Source organism: Parasteatoda tepidariorum, chromosome 1, assembly GCF_043381705.1.
Source record: "Parasteatoda tepidariorum isolate YZ-2023 chromosome 1, CAS_Ptep_4.0, whole genome shotgun sequence".
Taxonomy (NCBI): domain Eukaryota; kingdom Metazoa; phylum Arthropoda; class Arachnida; order Araneae; family Theridiidae; genus Parasteatoda; species Parasteatoda tepidariorum.
In genome coordinates, this window is record NC_092204.1 from 340,455 (window position 1) to 361,134 (window position 20,680).

The 20,680-nt window shown below is 32.1% G+C and overlaps 1 protein-coding gene across 1 annotated transcript in view; it reads left to right on the top strand.

Moving 5' to 3' along the window:
- LOC107453633 (twitchin) overlaps positions 1–20,680 on the top strand; it is a gene marked incomplete in the record, with an annotated part of 247,518 nt that overhangs the window by 173,656 nt on the left and 53,182 nt on the right. The window contains 12 exon segments of the mRNA XM_071179568.1: positions 1,897–2,178; positions 3,142–3,441; positions 4,873–5,175; positions 5,827–6,111; positions 6,866–7,042; positions 9,340–9,462; positions 11,710–12,009; positions 13,114–13,395; positions 14,112–14,296; positions 17,090–17,204; positions 17,893–18,031; positions 18,115–18,281. Coding sequence (XP_071035669.1) covers positions 1,897–2,178; positions 3,142–3,441; positions 4,873–5,175; positions 5,827–6,111; positions 6,866–7,042; positions 9,340–9,462; positions 11,710–12,009; positions 13,114–13,395; positions 14,112–14,296; positions 17,090–17,204; positions 17,893–18,031; positions 18,115–18,281 — 2,658 coding nt within the window.

Consider the following 20,680-nt stretch of genomic DNA (forward strand, 5'->3'; position numbering starts at 1 on the left):
GGACAAAGTCATTATTTGTTCTCTAAAACACTGGTCGACAATAACAAAATCAATACAAATTCAAAATAATTATTTGTTTACGTTATTAACGCATGCGCAATGAGAGATAATGTCTGCGTTGGACCGACTGCTCACGCTGAGCTATCAAAGTATTTTTTTGGTGTCAGCTCTACGCCAACTTTCCGCTCACGCCCAGATAAGGCGCTAGTCCTAAGAAACCAGGCCTTGAGCTAACAAACCAGCATTTTGTTGGCGTCAGCGGTACGTCAACGTCCCGCTGACGTCCAGATAAGGCGCTTGTCTTAAGAAACCAGACCTTAAGTAGGAATGGACTTTAATTTTTTTTCATATGTATTGCTTGTTGACTTAGAAAATAATAAAATGTTTTAGCTCTAGTGGAGGAAATGCTATCCGCTTTTTAACTGAAAGATCACTTGATTTAGATTTCTAAATTTCTGATGAACTGATTCATTTTTAATAATAAAACGCAGGAATTTTCAATACGGATTCCAGTTTATAAATTTATTTAAATGCATTTTTAGTTTTTGATGAGCGTTGAAAAGAGTGAAGTGAATTAAGCAAGCTCAAAATTTTATCGTAAGTAATTTATAAATGTATCATCTTCAAAGACGTATGAGGTAGAACTGGGCAAAAGTAAATAGGCTGTCAAATGCCGTTTAAACATTTGCTTTGTGTTTTAAATAAAACATTAAAATGCGTATAAATTCGATTGACAGTTGTTATTTTACTACTTTCTGTTTACATTATAGAAAAATAAATATTTCAAACATTTTTAATGATAATTCAATTTAAAAGGTTTAAAAAGAAACATTGCTTTTTTCTTTCAGGTTGAAATAAACTTCAATAGTAATATATTGAAAAAAATGTGTGTTTTTTTTCCTTCCGCAATTTTCTTTTTTTGCTCCCCATTTTTTGTCATTGTATTGAAGATACCTTCTATACAACACCTGTAGCCAAATAGGAGAATTCTTCGCTATGGCTCTTCTGGATTTTTAAGGATACGGCCACAGTAGAACTGACGTGACTCATCAAATGTAACATCTCGTGTTGCACTAAAATAGTTTATTTTTTGTTATTATATTTTTTTACTGCTGTAGAGGCTTTTTATCATTATTAATTGCTTTTATCTATAAATATAATTATTTTTTATACTATAAATTTAATTTTTTTTAATCCCAAGTTTTCAGTGAAGGTTGTTCAACGAATGTCATATCTTTCATTGCATTAGACTGTAACAGAATTAGGGCTCCTCTACATCTTCTATATTCTTCTATTTTGGAGGGATTTTTCAGTTTTGATTCATTTTTTCATAGTATAGTCGGTCATTTTTCGATTATAAATTTAATTGGATTATTCATCTTGTAACATTTCATTTATTTAATATTATTTATTTTATTAATATGATTTCATATTGCCTTCATTTCGCATGCCTTCATCAAAAATTAAGATTTTCATTCTCATCAAAAAATAATATTTAAATATATAATTTAAAAACAAATAAATTGATGATGAAAATACATTATCTATTATTAAAAGTGAATGAATAATGCCAATAAATAACAGAAACATAATTTATAAGTAGGAATCCCTGAAACACGCGTGTCTTAAAACTATAAATAAAATAATAATTGAAAAAAAAACCTCACATAATGAAGAAAATATACCTGACGTAAAAAAGAGGTAACATCTGAGTTTTTCTCTTGCTTTGAAGAAGAGCCTCCAATAAATGCACTATTATTGGGATTAAATTTATAAACAGCTAAATGCATCCATTCATTAAATTTATAATTAATAATGATAATCCATACACTATAAAAACAAAAGAAAATCACATCTAGTGTATGTTGTGTTGTACTCACTTTCTACATATTGCAGTGGCTCCAAAAATTGACCGCCGCAATCTTATCTCCATCACCCTGAAAAACGGTCAAGCCTTCAGCTATGACGTTAAAATAAAAGGTGAGCCCCCTCCCTCTGTTCAGTGGCTGTTGAAAGACAAGAAAGTGGAAGAGAGAATAGACCTCACTATAACGAACATTCCATACAACACGAAAATTGTCTGTGATAAAGCTCAACGCATCGACTCTGGAATCTATCGGATTGTGGCCACCAATGCACACGGAGAGGACAGAGCAGACGTCGAAGTCTCTGTACTCGGTAAGTCTTCTATTTAAAAAGCATTCCATTTAGGGTCACTTTGAATACAAATGTTCCCTACAAGTACATAATATATTTTTCGTTAGAATTTTTATGATTCAACAATTTATCAGAAAAATACTACTTCTTTCTCAGAAACTATTCATCCTTTTGTAGTGTGCCAAATAAAACTACATTCTTTGACATTATGTAAAAAATTTCATGCATTACAGTTCACTTTTTCGACTATTAATTTAAGAAATAATTATTAAAATTTTATTTTTTGGATCATACCCTGCAGTTTGGATAATTACCTATAGTTTGATCATTGTGTGCAAATGTGTTTTGCTTCACTTAAATTCTTGAGATGGTGAAATACGAAGAGAGTCCGAAATTAAGGGGTCGACATTTCTAAATGCTATCCCGGTCAAGCTATGGGGATTGTATTTCCGATTTTGTGACAACCCCCCTGAAAAGTATGTTTATGCACTAGTTCCCCTCGAACCATTGAGTCTCTATACGTAAATATTAGATTAGAAGTTATTCAGGGTGATTATTTTTTTTATCTTGCACACTCTAAAGGTAAAATTGACTATTAAGGAAACATCAGCGTTGATTGATACATTTTACGGATTTTTTTAAAGAAAAAATTTTAAAATTAAATATTTAGAAATCTAAAAAAAAAATTTAAACTCGTGATACATTTTTTGAAGAACTGCCTTACAAAATTGCGAAACAAAGATTTATTTAGTTGGGGCGACTTCTTTTGAATCAAAATATCGTATAAGAAGTTATAATTTTACGTGTATTCAATGAAAAGAGTTTACTCATTTAAAAACAAATAGTTAAAAAAAAAAAATCCCTGTGAAGAAAAAAAAAATTTTTAACATCTCATATAGAAAATACCTCGTTTTAAAAAATATTGCAAAATGTTAAAGTATAAATAGACTTTTCCATCTAACATTTTTGTATGTTCATGGACAGCTAAACCTTCTAAGCCGGAAGGTCCTCTCATTGTGTCTGATGTCCATAAACACGGCTGCAAATTGAAATGGAATAAACCTGTGGACGACGGTGGTGAACCTTTAGAAGGATATGTGATAGAGAAAGAAGATCCGGAAACAGGACTTTGGATACCCGTGGCCAAGACTCACATACCTGAAGGCGAGGTGAATGGTCTCACTCCGGGAAAATCTTACAAGTTTCGCGTCAAAGCAGTCAACAAAGAGGGGGAGTCAGAACCTCTGGAGACTTTTGCCCCTGTTGTCGCCAAGGATCCCTTCGGTAATTAGACTCTCTTTTTGGAATTATTTTTTTTGGTCTGATTTAATTCAATTCTGTAAAAAGTATTTTCATTGTTAAACACTTCCTTAAATGATGGTGATGAACGGTAAAAAAAATAAACTGAAATGATTTTTTTACAAAGGGATGAAATTGAAAATGTATAGCACTAAGTTGCCAGAATCTTGACTACAACACACTTATTTTAAACACATATGCCGGACGCTTTCCAATATTGAGTTCTCTTTTTTAGTGTTTTCACGTTGCTCCTTTTATTTTCTTGTTTAGCTGCTTTTCTTAATGAAGAGTTACACACACGTATATGTGTATAATTTTGTAACTATTCTTCGTTTATGTGATTTCTGACTCTACGCAATTTTTCTTGTTAAACTGATTATTTAATTTAAAAAGAAAAATAACGCCTGTATTTTCTGTGGCAAGATAAGTTGAACGATATTTTTACCAACAATCTTGGTGACCAAAACTTATGACCCATATTTATGTGAGAATAGTCTAGAACCGAGCTGAGATTTCATCGCCAAACCGTTATAAATAGAAGTGTGCCTCGTCATGTGCTTGTCTACCTGTACTTGTGATCTGATCAGTTCATTGACTTTTGCTTTATTAAACTGTTACTTAGACGACTTTAACTGAATGCTGTAACTAGCTTATTTTTTGAAAGTTTCTATTAACACAATTTTAAAGTCTTCTTATTCGTCTGCAATCCAAACGAACACTTGTGCTCGGGTCAGAATCTGGATTGAAGTGTGCAGCAGATCAATTTTAATTTTTATCTCGTCCCCCTATTTTTCTGATTTTAGTCTTTTTATAATCTATTTTTTACACTGTGTCTTAATGTTTACCTATTTACATATGGTGGTTTTCAGCAATTATTTTATACTTTTATGTATCTTTCGATCACTTATTTATTTGTTGTCCTCAATAAATCACCGACCATCGGCTAACGCACTGAAAGTTGGCGGTGCTGGGTTATTGAATTTTAAAATTGATTTGTTTATATTGTTTTTTTTTTAAAATTCAGATTCTTGTTGTTGCCATCACTGTTTTGTCTTAATGCTACAGGTGCGGCCTAGCCAATCTGGTCGGTGGGCAGGTTGTGTATGCCTAATGTTCTGCTTGTGATCTTCATTTTGGACTTGGGTTGTCTGCTCTGCATGCCCAATTGAGGAAGAGTCATAATAATTAATTTCTTATGAAAACAAAAAGGGCCCCACAGGTCTTTCTCGTTTTAAGTAATTCAGTGTTGATTAGGCACAGAATACACCGGTTATCGAGCTGCATTTCTTTCCAATTTCTCAATTCTTAATACTCTGGTTGCATTAAAACAGATACTTAAGAAAGCTTTAACTTTAGTTTAGATTCTCATTTGAGAGATATTGTGTATTATGTTTACTTCTTATTTTATTATTCGAGATCCACCCGGGGCTCCTGGCACTCCAGAACCAACGGACTGGAATAAAGATCACGTGGACTTAGCGTGGAAGGCTCCAGAGAGTGACGGGAATGCTGCCATTACCCACTACATCATTGAGAAGCGAGAGAAGGGATCTCAGAAGTGGGAGAAGGCTGCGGAGGTGTCTGGTGATCAGACAAAAGGTACCGCCCCTTTCTTAACAGAAGGAAAGGAGTACGAGTTCCGAGTGATCGCCTGCAACAAAGCTGGACCAGGTGAACCCAGCGAAGCATCCAAGACTGTCACTGCAAAACCACGTTTTCGTAAGTCTCTCTCACTCCTCCTTATATTTAGACATTTATCATCTACTGATTACCCATTGGCAAAATGGGTCTTGTTTTGGGTTTGATGGCGTGCGCTTCTTATTTGGACGTCATCACGCTTTTCAACTGTGTTCAAGAGTCATAGTAAACACTGCGCATGCGTCGTCCTGGCATGCGTTGATATGGCGACCGCTGCTGTTTGATCATTTTTTTTAGAATTCGTTTTTTTTTTCACTTTTAATTTTGTTACGCATTACGTGGGTGAGTTTATTTTTGAGATATTGGGACCAGAGAGGTCCCATACATACTTCTTGAGTTGTGAATAAAAGAGAATGTCATCATTTGAACGCTACTTTTGTTTTTATTGTTTCAATTAGGAATCAGAAATTCTAACTCACAGTTCAAACTGTACCGTTTGCAAGACTCATTCAGGTAAATATCACATATAAAGAGGATCCCAAAGGATAGAGTTGAAGCATGAAAAAAAAAACGATGCCGCGACCTAAACTTACCGAGGTTGAAAAGTCAAAGAACGTAGACTGGAGGGGGGAAAATGACACAACAACCGTTTTGCTAATGGGTGAACCTGTGATCGCCTTTCTGCTATTATTGCTTTTAATTGCATTTTATTTATTTCCTTATGCATTTCAGTTGCTCCTTTGATCGAAAGGAGATCATTAAACGACATAACAATAAAAGCTGGACAGACCATTAAATTCGACGTGAACGTGATGGGTGAGCCTCCTCCATCCAAAATCTGGACCATCAATGATGTTGAGATCAAAGCGATATCTGATCGTATAATGTTGACGAATGAGGATTATAACACAAAACTAGTGATAAGACAGGCAACGAGAGCGGAGAGTGGAAAATTCGTCTTGACGGCAACCAACAGTTCTGGAAGAGACTCGGCATACGTCATTGTCAATGTACAAGGTACTCCTCTTTTTACACTTTCTCTCTCATACAGAATTATACAGTATAATATAGTCTCTATATATTGCCATTTCAAGGAGAAAAAAAATTCATATTTTTGCTATTGTTATACTTTTTTTGCGCATAATAAAACAAATAGACTAGTTTTTCAAAACTTTTATTAACATTTAAAAAGAAGCTGTCGGAGATCTTCTATTTTTTCTTTAATGCATAGCTTATTTTATATTCCGATTAGTACCTTTCACCGAAATTAATCACGCATCATTAGCATCAGTAATTGTATAACAGTTTTTTCTTCCTTATTCCTAAACGATTTATTTTATTTATCAATGCATAACTTATTTTCTGTATTTCAAATATCATTGAATTTAAATTGTTTAGTTTAATTGAAATACGTTTTAAAAGCGTACCTATTTTTAAAAAATGTAAACACGTAGCTCCTTATTACTTAAGGAATACTAATTTGATAATGTAGTTCACCTATGCTATCACGTTCTCGATGATCATTGAGTTTAACTGACAAAACGAATAAAAATAATTGAACTTTAAAAAATGTGCAAGAAACTGTTATTTTTCAATTAAAGAGAGCCAGCAAACATTACTAATGATAATGAAAAAACGTTATTTTTTTTAACATCCTTTTCGATCGAAATTTTGAAACTAACTTTGGGGGTTGAATTTATCACTTTCAGCTACTGTCCAAATGGTTCTTCAATTATAAAAGCTCAGACTATTTTATTATTAATTTCTTCAGATAAACCATCGAAGCCAAAAGGTCCACTAGAAGTGTCCGATGTTCATAAAAATGGTTGCACATTGAAATGGAAGAAACCTGAGGATGATGGAGGGGTTCCACTAGATGGTTACTTAGTGGAAAAAATGGATGAAGAAACGGGAAAATGGGTTCCAGTTGGAAAGACTAAAGAGCCCGGTAAGTCTACTGCATTTCTTTTTAAATGTTTCATAGCTTTCCTGCGAAAATATAAATTAAAAATAAATGTTTTAAGTAAATGTCAGTAAAATGTTTTAAAAACAAAATACAGCAAATTCATTGGCTGATTGTTTTTTAATTTAGTTATATAAATGTAATTATTAAACAAGCAAAGAAAAAAAAGTTAGAAACTTTTTTTAAAATCTTTTTTAAGACGCATCATGCTTCTTACAATCCAAAGCGTAAATGGAAAGCTCTTGTCTAAGTTTATACTTCGGATTAATTTTCTCTGTTAGCATGGTAAACAAATTTGTGTCGTATTATGATTTTATTCATTTTTGTAATATTTTCAACATGCATTTTTTGTGCTTAAAAAACAGTTTCAACTTAAAAATATTTAGAACTTATTTACAATAGTGTCTTCGCATTTCATTTTATTTATTGTTGCATTATGTTAATGAGTAAATTGCAGTCTTAGTAGGCTAAAGAAAACGCCTGGACATTTTTTGTGTAGTATATATGACAGTCTACTTTTAAAAAGGGCAAGCTAAAAAAATATATAGATGTGATTTTCTCAACTAAAGTACGATAACAACAAATTTTATTACAAACAAATAATAACATATGCTATTTTTAATTCCAAAGAGTTACATTATTCTGAAAAAAAAACTTCACAATTTTTATCTAGTAGAATTTTATTTGTAGAATGCTGAGCAACGCATAAGTTTGAGATCAATATTTAGGAAATATCAATGATACTGTACATTAAATAAAAATAATAAGTATTAACTAGTTTATATTTTTTATACCAATATTCATTTAAAAATTGCAATAGAGTTCGTGAATTCTTTAGTCAAATATTTTAAAGGTTTTTTTTAATAATTTTGAAACAAAAACACAATAACTATGTGTCTTAACATTTGTATTTAAAAGTAATTGAAATAAAAAGATATTTTATCAATTATCAAAATGTTTGAATGATTCAAATCGATTATTTTAAGAACTACCTTAATATTCGTAGAAAACAGGAAGCTCTAAACACACACAAATCAGAAATATCAGGACAAAAAACTTGAAATAACGGAGATATAGCAACGATATAATATTTTTAATCAAGAAAATCACAAGTTTCAGGGCAACTACTAACTGTGATATTATTTAAAAGCTCTATCATACAAAAGTAAAAAAGTAGTTTGTTTTATTTATTATTTAACATTTAATACTAAAACTTATGTTTACTGTTTTATATGCAACCGATGTTATTTTTGTATCTTTTCATCATTGAATTGTTTTCAAATATTTTTAATTATTATGAATACATAATTCGTACGATATATTGCTTTAAATATATTAAAATTTATATTGATTCAACTGATAAAAATACTAAATTTAATTGTAATTACTGATATTGTAAACAGCTAAGTAATAAATATATTGCCTTTTAATATTACTGATACCATGGAAAGAATTCACTCTTCAACATTCATCACTAAAATAAAATTTAAATGCTTAGTTGCAGGTTAAGCGGAGTTGTCTCAAAAATATTCAGTTCTTCATTATTATGCTATCCTATTTAAGGAACAGAAGTTTGAATTGTTATTGAATGTATTAATAGTGAAATGGAATAGTTAAACACTATGATGTCTAGTTCATTTCAATTAAATGCTTCAAATATTATTCGACATGGTGTCTTAAAAAAACTTTCCATGTATAGAAATGTAAGTTCGTAGAAACGCTTAAAAGGACGCCATAACACGGGAGAAACTTTTCGTCATAAATTCTCTCCTTAACTCATTTAAAATTTAAAGTATAGAAAAAGTGAGTTCCGACATACCTAGAATAAGCTATCAAGTTTCAAACAGAAAAGGGGAATTTTTTAAATATAAAAATGAAAATAAATTTTGTGAAGATAACTTAAGATGACGCAATAGAGAAGTTCTCTTCCAATCATTTGTTTGCATTTTGATAGTTTGAATGTTTATTTTTCGGCAATTGAAACTTTGTGGCATTGACCTCAGCTTACCTTTTTTTTTCTTTTAAATTAGTAATGGAGGTAAAAGAAAATTTGCGACGCAAAGTTACTCTCGTGGTATAGCATCCTTTTAAAGTAGGATTCAACACTCAAAACAAACACACCTCGTTTCCTACCATTGCTGTAAGGAATCTTTTCAAAGTTCTTAATCAAACTGTAAATACAACTAATTCTAAATTTTCATTTATAAAACAAGTATTATTCGAAGTGTGTGAATTATGCAGACAAAATGATTCAAAACCAAAGGAGATCATTTGTGTTGTAGGTATGGATGTGGCTGGATTGGTGGCTGGCAAAAAATACAAGTTCCGCGTCAGAGCCTTAAATAAGGAAGGAGAATCTGAACCTCTGGAAACATCGGACAGTATCACTGCAAAAAATCCATTCGGTATGTGTTTTGTAATCCTATTTCCCAACTTCTTTTTCAGTTTAAAAAGACAATTCTATTTAAATCATTTGCATGATGTTGTGAATTCACCCTATTTCATTAAATGTCATTCATTGGAATTAAATCCAAAATTAGAATGAAATGTATTTTTAGATTAAAACTTAAGTGGGATCCTTAACACGGGGTGTCTCGCTTCTATTTTACAAAACTATTTTACTTCTTTACAATAAAAGAAGAAAAAAAATGATGCTGAACATCCTTAGGAATTATCCTTTAACTTAGTTAAGGTTAACATATCACTAGATGACGGAAAATATAAAAACAGGAAATCTGAGTCTTTACAAAATTATCTTGAATCTTTTAAGTACTTAGAACCTTATATGTATCGATAAAAATTGAATAAAGATCCAAAATTTTAATAAAAAAACTATAAATATATTAATAAGGCAAGAAATAAATAATTCAGGTTTCACAATTTACCCGTTCTCATCATTGTTTTTTTTCTAAACAGTCGTTCCACAAAAAAAGGAACATTTAAAAATTTTGTAAACAAAATTTACAACTAAGAATGTCGTTATGAAAGGACGATCTACAAAAACAAATTGAATTAAAGTAACTTAAAACGAATATATGAGGACTCATTAAAGGATATTTGTTATAACTCTTATAGAATAGAAACAAAAAAAGCAGATTCATAAAAATCTCTTTCGACCCCACAGATGAGTTTATGGCGGATCAAACTGCTTGAAAACATAAACAGTTATTATTCTCAAACAAATTATCGAATGTTAAATACTTCCTGTACGCCTTTCTGCATTTCACCGAACTTTCTAAAGAACAGTTTTTTGGTTGTATGCTTTTAATGCAGCGAAGAATATATAATAGGAGGAAGAAGAAAATAATTAAATTGCAGTAACTTTCAAACAAATCACAATTTTAAAGAAAAAAATTCTCGTATTTATTTTATAATTACAGAGATGCCAACTGCTCCGGACACGCCGAAATAATTAAATAAACGGTAAATAACTACAAAGCAAATTTTGAAATTAATTGACTATTTTTGCTTGCTTTTTAAAAGGTTTAGAATGACATGAGTAGTGAAAAGTGGTAAATTATATAAACCTACGAATTATTTAGAAATAGTGCTGAATAAAAATCTACTAAATTGAATTTATTATATCAAGAATCACAATTGATAAACTACCACTTTAAAATATATATTTGCTGTCCGGAGCAAGTTGGCATCTCTCTAATTAAATATGGCCCTTACATCATCTCAAATTTCAGCCTGCAGTTGTGTTCTGTAAAGCCCCCGTACCATATTTTTAACAAGCTCAACAGTAAATGCAACAAGTAAATGTAAAAAGCTTAACAGTCAAATATTTTATTCGTATTTTTTAATTTCTAAGTCTAATAGTTTTTACTCAGTAAAATAAAATTGAACTCTCAAAACAACGCTTTTTTTCATTTGATACTGATTGTTAGTACAGTAGGGAGCCGATTATCCGGAACGATCGGGACCATCGCTATTCCGGATAACTGATTTTTCCGGTTTTCTGAATCGCTACAAAAAGCCGTTTTTTTAGTGTTAAACCCAACTAAAAAAAAATGTTTGGAAATAATCTTAAAAAGAAGGAAAAACGATGNAACCAAATAATTAATGCTTTTAGGTTGCATGTTATATGATTCTTATAAGTTTTGATATTTAGTGGTGGAAAAATTAATTAAAAATACGAAGCAGAAATAACCTAAATTTCGCTACCGCTAGAAAGTACTACTTGTATTTTGCAATGCGGAGCAAGTTGGCATCTCTGTAATTAAATATGGCCCTTACATCATCTCAAATTTCAGCCTGCAGTTGTGTTCTGTAAAGCCCCCGTACCATATTTTTAACAAGCTCAACAGTAAATGCAACAAGTAAATGTAACAAGCTTAACAGTCAGATATTTTATTCGTATTTTTTAATTTCTAAGTCTAATAGTTTTTACTCAGTAAAATACTCTCAAAACAACGCTTTTTTCATTTGATACTGATTGTTAGTATTAGGTATGAGATTCTTACTCCAATCCGGATTTCCATTTTTCTGATTTTTTAAAGATTTTTGTTGAATTTTTTCAATGATAGATTTGAAGTCTAGTGCACAAAATTGCTTCAAAATGTTTTACTTTAAGGACTTCATAAATCTGAGTGAACAATTGAGTCTGGATTGAAACAGCTCTGTATTTAATCAGCACATTTCAATTACAGATGAACCAGGCAAACCGGGTAATTTAGAAGTGACGGATTGGGACAAGGACCACATTGACCTCAAGTGGATTCCCCCTGAAAGTGACGGGGGATCTCCCATCTCTTCCTACTTAGTGGAAGTGAAAGATAAACTGGGAAATTGGGAGAAGGCGATGGAAGTGCCTGCTGACCAGACTACGGCTTCTGTACCAGATTTGGTGCAGGGTCAGAAGTACGAGTTCAGAGTGAAGGCGGTCAACAAAGCTGGACCAGGAGAGCCCAGTAATGCAACACCACCCGTCACAGCAAAGCCTAGAAAACGTAAGATCATTCTGGCGATTTAAAATAAAACATTTTATTTACCTTTTTGAAAATCCTAACTATAATGAAATGTACGCTATCAAATTTAGTCTTCAGGAAGAGCTCCCTATTTGTTAACTCGTTCAATAGAATGGCTCTATAATTTATGTGCTCTTTCAATTTTAGCTTTCGTTGAATACTACTACTAAACAGAGCAGAGGAGGTGGAATGTATGAAATTGATATTATCATAAAGTTTAGATTCTCTTAAACAAAACTATAAATAATCTGTTTCAATAGTAAGGACATGGTGCGTAGAGTTTTTTTAAAAAAATGCTTATCTCGTTTTTTTTTAAAAATCCCTTTATGGTGCTTTTTTCATTCGGTGTTTTTGAAAAGTGCTTCATTTTCCTTTTTCGAAAATGAAAGTTTTTTTTCCCTTACCATGTCGATTTTCTCCACTCACACTATGGAAACGCGTGCTTTTTCATATTGTTCTATTCAACATTTTTACGATTCATTCAAACACGACGCATTTTGGCATTCCGTCTGTCTATAGGATATGACCATCATTTTACATGTTTGATGAAATACTTGCGGGTCTACATGCGAGTATAATGAGCTGGGTTCACTAAGATTCTTGCACTCCCATGTGCAACTCTGCCGCATTTTGTAAATTTCAGGCTTCCACAGCCTGATATCGAACCTTTCGATCTTTTTTATAACAGCTAGTATAATCTAGAAAAGAGTTCTCTGTCAGAAACTGGTTATTTTATCTTGATCAAGTAAAGCCTTTGAAAATTATTTTGCATTTTGTTAATATATAGAGTGCTTAAAAATACTTTTGAATGCTTAAAAATATTTTTGAATGCTTAAAAAGCACTTAAGAGGTGCTTATTTTTTGTTGAAAGATTTGGCTGCGCACCCTGAAAGAGTTTTGTCGTAAATGTTTCATATCCACTTTTAATACCATAAAATGAGTCGTAATTTCTTTTTAAAAAAATATCTTATACAAATTTTTAATTTATTATTATTAATTTAAATGAAAATTTGACTGATTACTTAACTGATGTGATTGATTACTTAACTGATACTTTAAATATCTATTTCTGTGTTTTTTAAATAGTTGCACCCAAAATCGATCGTTCCACCTTAAACAAAATTCGTGTCAAGGCTGGAAAGACGTTCCACTTCGAAGCGAGCGTCATCGGTGAACCCCCTCCCACCCTGCAGTGGTCCCTCAGAGACAATACCCTCCAACCCAGTGAACACATTAAAATTAGCAATGAAGAGTACAGCACGAAATTAACGGTCAGGAAATGTAGGAGAGATGACAATGGCATCTACACATTGCTGGCCTTCAATGAACACGGAAAAGATGAAGCACAGGTCGAAGCACTTGTCTATGGTAATTCTTCTTTTATTCATTATTTTTTTGTTTAAGGTGGCAAGGTTTAATAATGCTGACTCAGGGCAGGTCTGTGTTTTTATTAAATCAAAAAATTCTGATCAGTTTCATTGAAAGTTAGAACTTTTATAAATACAGTCGGACCTCTATTTAACCAGGTCACTAAATCCCGATAATAAGTTTGTTATATGGAAAATTCGCTGAAGAGAAAATCACCTTTTGAAATGCTTGAATAACACAAAACAGATTTTAAATTCATAGACACAAAAGTTTATGTATAAAATGATAGCTGCATTTATTATAAAAGTAATTTCAAACATACATTATCTTACGCGTTCTTAAATGTAATTGCTACTGATAAAATCTGTTTTGTCTGAGTTTTTCGTTTGAAATGCAAACAAGAAGGGAATGAAGTGGCTGCGACAATCCATTCAAGGTCATTTCCCCCATAAAACTTTTTTTGAAATGTTCTAGAATATTTTGGAAAATAGGGAAAGTGGATCTGAAATAAAAGTTCGTTCAATGGAGAATTCACTTCGCTATTTGGAAGTTATTTTACGAAGAAATTTCCAAAATGTTCTGGGTTCCTCGAAAAAAATTCGCGAAATAGAGCAATTCGCAAAATGGAAGTTCGTTAAATAGAAGTCTGACTGTATATTTATTAATTATAAGTGTGCCAGATATTGGGTCTATTCATATTTGTAATCATTCTGTAGACAAGCCCTCTCCTCCTGGTGGTCCTTTGAAAGTGGAAGATGTGACAGCAGATGGGTGTATGTTGTCATGGAAACCTCCTTCAGATGACGGTGGTCAACCCTTAGAACATTATGTCATCGAGAAAATGGACGAGGACACCGGTGTGTGGACTTCTCTGGGTGAAACTCCCCAGACAGAACTCAAGGTAGAGCTCTCCTCTTGCAATTTAGAACTACGACAGTCACCATTTTTTAAAGTTTTTTCAAATGTATTTCAATAGAAAACACTTAAATTTACTAAATAATTAACTGATTCACATTCACGGGCATTTTTTAGTGGTAACATGTGACCAATCCATTGTAAAAGCACGTTGAAAGCCATGGGGGTAACCGCCAAGATTAATTAGAAACACATAATTTTTTTAAAAATATTATTATCTTTACTAAAATGGTTTGAAGAAATGAATGCAGTGTAGAGCGCACAAAAATAGCTTTATATATACACAGAGATGCCAACTTGCTCCGGACAGCGAATAAATATTTTCAAGTGGTAGTTTATTGTGATTCTTGGTTTAATAAATTCAAATTTCAGTAGATTTTCATCCACCACTATTTCTATACAATTCGTAGGCTTATATGCTTTTTACAGATATGTCATGCTAAACTTTTAAATAGAAAAACAAGCAAAATCTGTCTAATATTTGCATATTTAGTTTGTAGTTATTTACCGTGTAACCAGACAGAGCAAGCCATGTAAAAATTAGCGCGGGCATTCAATGTGTTAATAGTCCTGAAAGCTCATGATAAAGTAACACGAATATACTTATACTAGCATTCACTTAACGCAAGAGAAAATCCTTTATTGTCTGCCACTTAACGAAGGAAAGTGAAATATAATCATTAATTTGTGATACAAATTTTCGTACTTTTGTTATCTTTAATGAATAAAAACATAGAAATGTGGTTATGGCAAAGGAAAAATAGTATGGTAGGATTGCAAGAAAAATATCAACCTTTATTTTCACCAGCGCACGTTTTTAATGTTTTACCGTAATATTCATTTATAATAAACTTATTCGTAATTTCTGTTTTGGCCTGTGACTTTAATATAAATATGAATAGTGTGAGACAAAAGAATTGACTGATGTATTTTGAATGTCTGAAATTGAAAACAAATTCAACCCAATGGCGGACAATGGATGCATTTTTTCCACCCACGACATCAAATGCGTTTATGAAATTCCATTCAGCTATTGGATACAAAAAATTGACCAAATGCTTAACCGGTGACTACAACCACGCCTTTCGCCTCGTCTTCAGACAACAAAAAAAGTTTACTCATAAAAATTGAGGAGTATTAGAGAAAACTTTTAAAATAAGCTGTTGATTTAAATGAAAATAAATTTTAAAAAATAGTTTTTCTTAAATTGTATTCCAAAACTACTCAGTGAGTACCACGCAAGTATCCCGGGAACACTAATCATGCCCCCCACCCCCCGTCCTGAACTGAGACACATCTATCCCCAGAGTAAACTATTGTTTTGGCTCAATTCACCTGTATTTGGTGCCATAGGATTAAGGTCTGTAGTTGATAATAACATGTGTTTTTTCTCTCATTGGCATATCCAATTTACTGAAACTTTCGGTAAGCGCAATTTTTACAGGTACACAGTAAATAAGAATGGGTAATTATACAGTGTTGTTAATTTATACCTGCCTGTTACATTGTTTATTGTTTTTTTAAGGAAAGGATTTGGTATTATGTTAGTAGCTATTTATTTAATACGAGGCGTGTCCAAAAAGTAAGAACAGTTTCCTTCTACTACCACCACGGAGGTAGTGGTACAGTTTTCACACACGTTTCTGGTTGATCTAGTTTCTGGTGTTGATTGTTTCTCCGCTAACGTCATGACAGCCGGATTGTGTTGCGTTTTTATGCGTCAGGAAACATTCAGAGAGCTTAAGACTATTGCCGACTTGCCAAATGTTAAACTGTGTTTTGTACTGCTTTGCAAAGAATATTATGTCAGCTGAAATCTTTCGTCAACTTGTTAGGATTTTATTTTATAACCTTCGTTGAACAGCAGACCCAATGTTTGTTTTTACGACTACCAATGTTCAAGTCTTGTCATTTTGAACCCTATCCAGATGACAAGGGAACTCTTGAATTCAGTATGGGGCGAAATTTTGATGCAACTCACCAGCATGGAGAGGAAGATCACGAGAATTTCCCACGGTTATCCTGATGGTGAGGGGACTTCTAAGCCATGATTCGTTGACCACTGAATATATTTCACGTCACCACTGTGGTCGGTGCGAGCTGGATACAGATTCGCATTGACCAGCCATAATTGGGATTCGAACCCGGTTCACCGCATTGAAGGGCGAGCGCTCTATCCCCTAAGCCATCGCGGCTCAACTTGTTAGGATTGGTGGGGGGGGTGGAGTATAATGAGTGATAAAATGATGTGGTTAAACAAACTAATGATGGGCGCACCCATGTGAATGATGGCGACTCTCTCTGCCTTCAATGGCTGCAAAATGAATGAAAACATTGAGTCACAATAAGACGCTTTGTGATAGAGTTTACATTAGATTGTCATAAGAACTGTAGGTCGGTGCAAGCCGGAATTCGTATTGACCCGCTGAGATTCGATCCCGCTTCACCTCCTTGGAAGGCGAATGCTCTATCACCTGAGCTATCACACGGCTCTGAAAACAAAAAGACGCTTTTTGAATTTCATAGATTTGTTTTGCATTAGACTGTTTTCATTATATCGTCATAAATCAATGATACAAAAAAAAGTTCAGCAGTGGCTGTCCCCACTGACTTTTTTTTAAAGAGGTTATTAACAGATTGGTTTCTTGCTAAGAACAAAAACAGTGTTCTAGTAGGATCTTTGGTGTAAAAATGAATTTCGAATTCAAATGAATAAGTAAAGCATTTTTTGTAGGAAGTAGAGTTTGGTGCACTGAAAAAGTAAACTTTGTATTTGCAGGTGAAGGGATTGCAGCCAGGTAAGAAATACAAGTTCCGAGTAAAAGCTGCCAACAGACAGGGAGAATCCCTTCCATTGGAAACAGATAAAGCTATTTTGGCCAAGAATCCCTTCGGTAGGTATTAAGAAGATGTCTTCGAATTTTTAAAACTTCAAATTTCATAACGTAAATTTATTACCACTTTAATAGCAAACTTGAAGTGTTGACTTTTAAAGTGTTTTCCTGAAAATGGACACATTACGAATCTATTGGGTTTCATTAGATGATTCTAAACCCTTTCGAAAAGACGACAGTGTCCCTTTTATAATTTTTCTGCTGCTCAACTGATGCACTTTGGTATTTTTACTTATAAAAAGTCATAGTTACTAAAAAGAATTTGTTAAATTATCAAAATCATTTGTACTAAAATTATAAATGCAAAAAAGTAGTTTATTTTTTTTCATACATAGTCAAAAATGTATCAATAATTGATTTTGTAAATTAAAGAAATTTCATGGGAGCATAACTATATCTCTAAATAACTGCAAATGACTGAAAATGAGTCAAATTTGAAAAGCAGAAAGGGACATTCCCGATCAAAACCATCCATTAATAAAATGTTATTTATAATGTTTTTCGCTTCTTTTAACTAAAATGAATACAAAATAATTTTAAGCATGTTTACTGAAATTCTGCCTTAAAAGATTAAAAGGAAGTTTGAAAACCGGAATGAAATGCTATTTTCTTAAATACTCATTTTGAGATGTGTCCCAAATCTGACATCCGAATATGTTGACTTCATTTGAATTGATTATGACTTCAGATGAGCCTGGAAAACCTGGAACCCCGGAAATCGAAGATTACGATCGAGACTTCGTCAAACTGAAATGGACAGCTCCAGAAAATGATGGGGGATCTCCCATAACAGGTTATGTCATTGAAAAGAAGGACAAGCTTCTCAGGTTTCCGCTTTTTTGTCCATTTCATGCATGCAAAAGTGTGTGTGCTTTCAATGCATATTGTAAACTGAATTTCTTTTTCACAGCCCCGATTGGACAGCTGTTCAGGAAGTTCCGGCTGATCAGACGAGCGCCGTGATTCGGGACCTGATGGAAAATGGTGTTTATGAATTTAGAGTGAGAGCCATCAATAAAGGAGGTTCAGGTCAACCCAGTGATTCCACTGGACAGCACATTGCAAAACCAAAGAACTGTGAGTTTCTTTTTTTTTCGCTACTTTATTTAAACAATAGATTTTTTATCATCATGTCACGACTTGTTTTTATAACATGGTGCGTTTTTAAAAGCCCTTCAAGGTGCTATTTTTCATTGGAGGCTTTTAAATAGTGATTAATATACCCTTATTTAATATGAGATTTTTTTTTCTTCACCATGTTGATTTTTGCCACATGTTACGCAAAAGTGTGGTTTTCATATCATTCTATTCAACGTTTTCACAATTCATTCAGGTCAGATTTAGCTTACTCCAGTAATTAAACCATCCTCAAAAATATGGTTTAAAAAATACTAAATAATTTTGTTTTTGGAATGAAAGGCTGTTTTATCATTCAAATAAAACGTGCATCGTAATAATTTTCAATAAAAATTATTCTTATCGTTTATTAGAAGGAGAAAAGAAATATTGAGTGGCCTCTAGGGTTTTTCCTAACAAAATTTTCAATTTTCGATTTTTTTTGACATAATATATATATATATATATATATATATATATATGTATAAAAGGGACAACGGAGTCCCATCTGCGTCAAAGAGCTAATGGGACCATGTTTGAAATATTTGTTACCTAATATATATCAGCTATATTTTTAATGTGTATTGCCAATTGAAAATTCTTAATCGTGCTCATCAATCTTGATCCCAAAAGTGTTCGAAATAAAAAACAATATTACAACTGAGTTCAAAAATCCATCAAAATTAAAAATTACGTTTCTACTTAATAAATAAAGTTTTATAGGATCGTGTGTTTCATTGTTAATTTAAGGCATTTTTATTGCTCTCGAGAGTCGAAGCTTCTGATAGTGACGTTGATTGAATTTTCCATTTAAATGTCTCCTAAATTTAATTAAATTTCCTTGCAAAGTGTCACAAACGGTTGAGACTCTCATTTATTTCCATTTCATGAAGTTCACTTTTAAGAGAGGTTGAAATTAAATATTATTTATTTACTCTGTTAATTACAGAACATTACTAAAAAACTTGATTATGAAGCAATATTCTGTTTTCAGGATTTCACTCATGAGTTTATTTTAGAATGTTTCAAAGTTTATTTTGTTTTCATATTGAATAAATAATATTATTCTTGATTTTATATTGAATTTCTTGATGAATTTAATTAATACATATTAGAGAAATAATTGTTTTTTTTTTTGAAGTATTGAAAGATTTCTTTTTTAAATTGTGCGAATCATTGAAAAGAATTTCCTGTAAGAAAATTAAGGGATCGAACAGAAATATGGAGACACTTTTATTTTTGACTCTATGTAAACAATATTTCCATTAGCAGAAAATGTTTCGGAAAGAATTTACAAGCCAAAACTGTTGACGCAATTTGAAAGATCATGGCTTCAAGCTTTTAGAAATGATGTCATTTTTAAACATGCTATATTCAGATCTATCAAATTGAGGAAAGGAAATTAATAACTTCTTTTTAGCTTTTATACCAGCAATTTTGAAATCATTCTGAAGGATTACGATATTTATGTGGGAATGTTTTTAAAATTATAGCTGTATTGAAGAAAAAATCAGATTTTAACTTCCTACATTTATTTTGTTCGAGGCAAATTTTATATGGGTAAAAAGAAGTCAAATTTCTAAAAGATTGAAGCATGATCCTTCAAAGTGTGCCAAAAGTTTTGAGAGTAAATTCTTTCAAAAACATTTTCTGCTGAAAGAAATATTATTTGAATAGAATTGTATGAATAGATTATTGTTTGAATAGATAATTGTGATTATTTAAATAGAATTAATAGAACTTGAATATTTTGTCCAAAGTCAGTATATTATTTGTCAATGTGATATGTTTTTGTTAAACGTTGTCAAAAATTCCCCGTGGCTCAAATTATAGGTATACGGAGCACAAAAAAAAAACTCTCCACTCTGAATAACTTGTGATCTAATGATCGGATCTTTACGTTATTGAACTTAATTTTAATGGTTCAGGGCGTGACTACATATGAACTAATTAATGTATGCAGACGCTTTTTTGCGAAATCATTCACAAAAATTTACTTTCTCCAAATAAACATGCTTTTCTTGCCCTCGGTTTCAGATTTTTGCCTTTCAAAATGTAGGGGATTGCGGCAATTTGGGGATAAGGTCTTAATAGTTTAGTCAGTATAGCACCCTTAAATATTTATTTTTCTTTCTTCGTGTTTCGCCATACCCCGCCCATTTTTCACACAATTATAAATTTTTTTATCCAACATAATCCCATGCAAATAATAACTTTTAGAAAATATTTTTCATTTATTATTCTTTTATTTAATATTAGCGGTAAAAATCTCAACATTAAGAGATACAATTTCTTACATTATTTTAAAGAATGCAATTTTACTTGGCGATGTACAAAATTTGATCGAAATCAGTCGAATA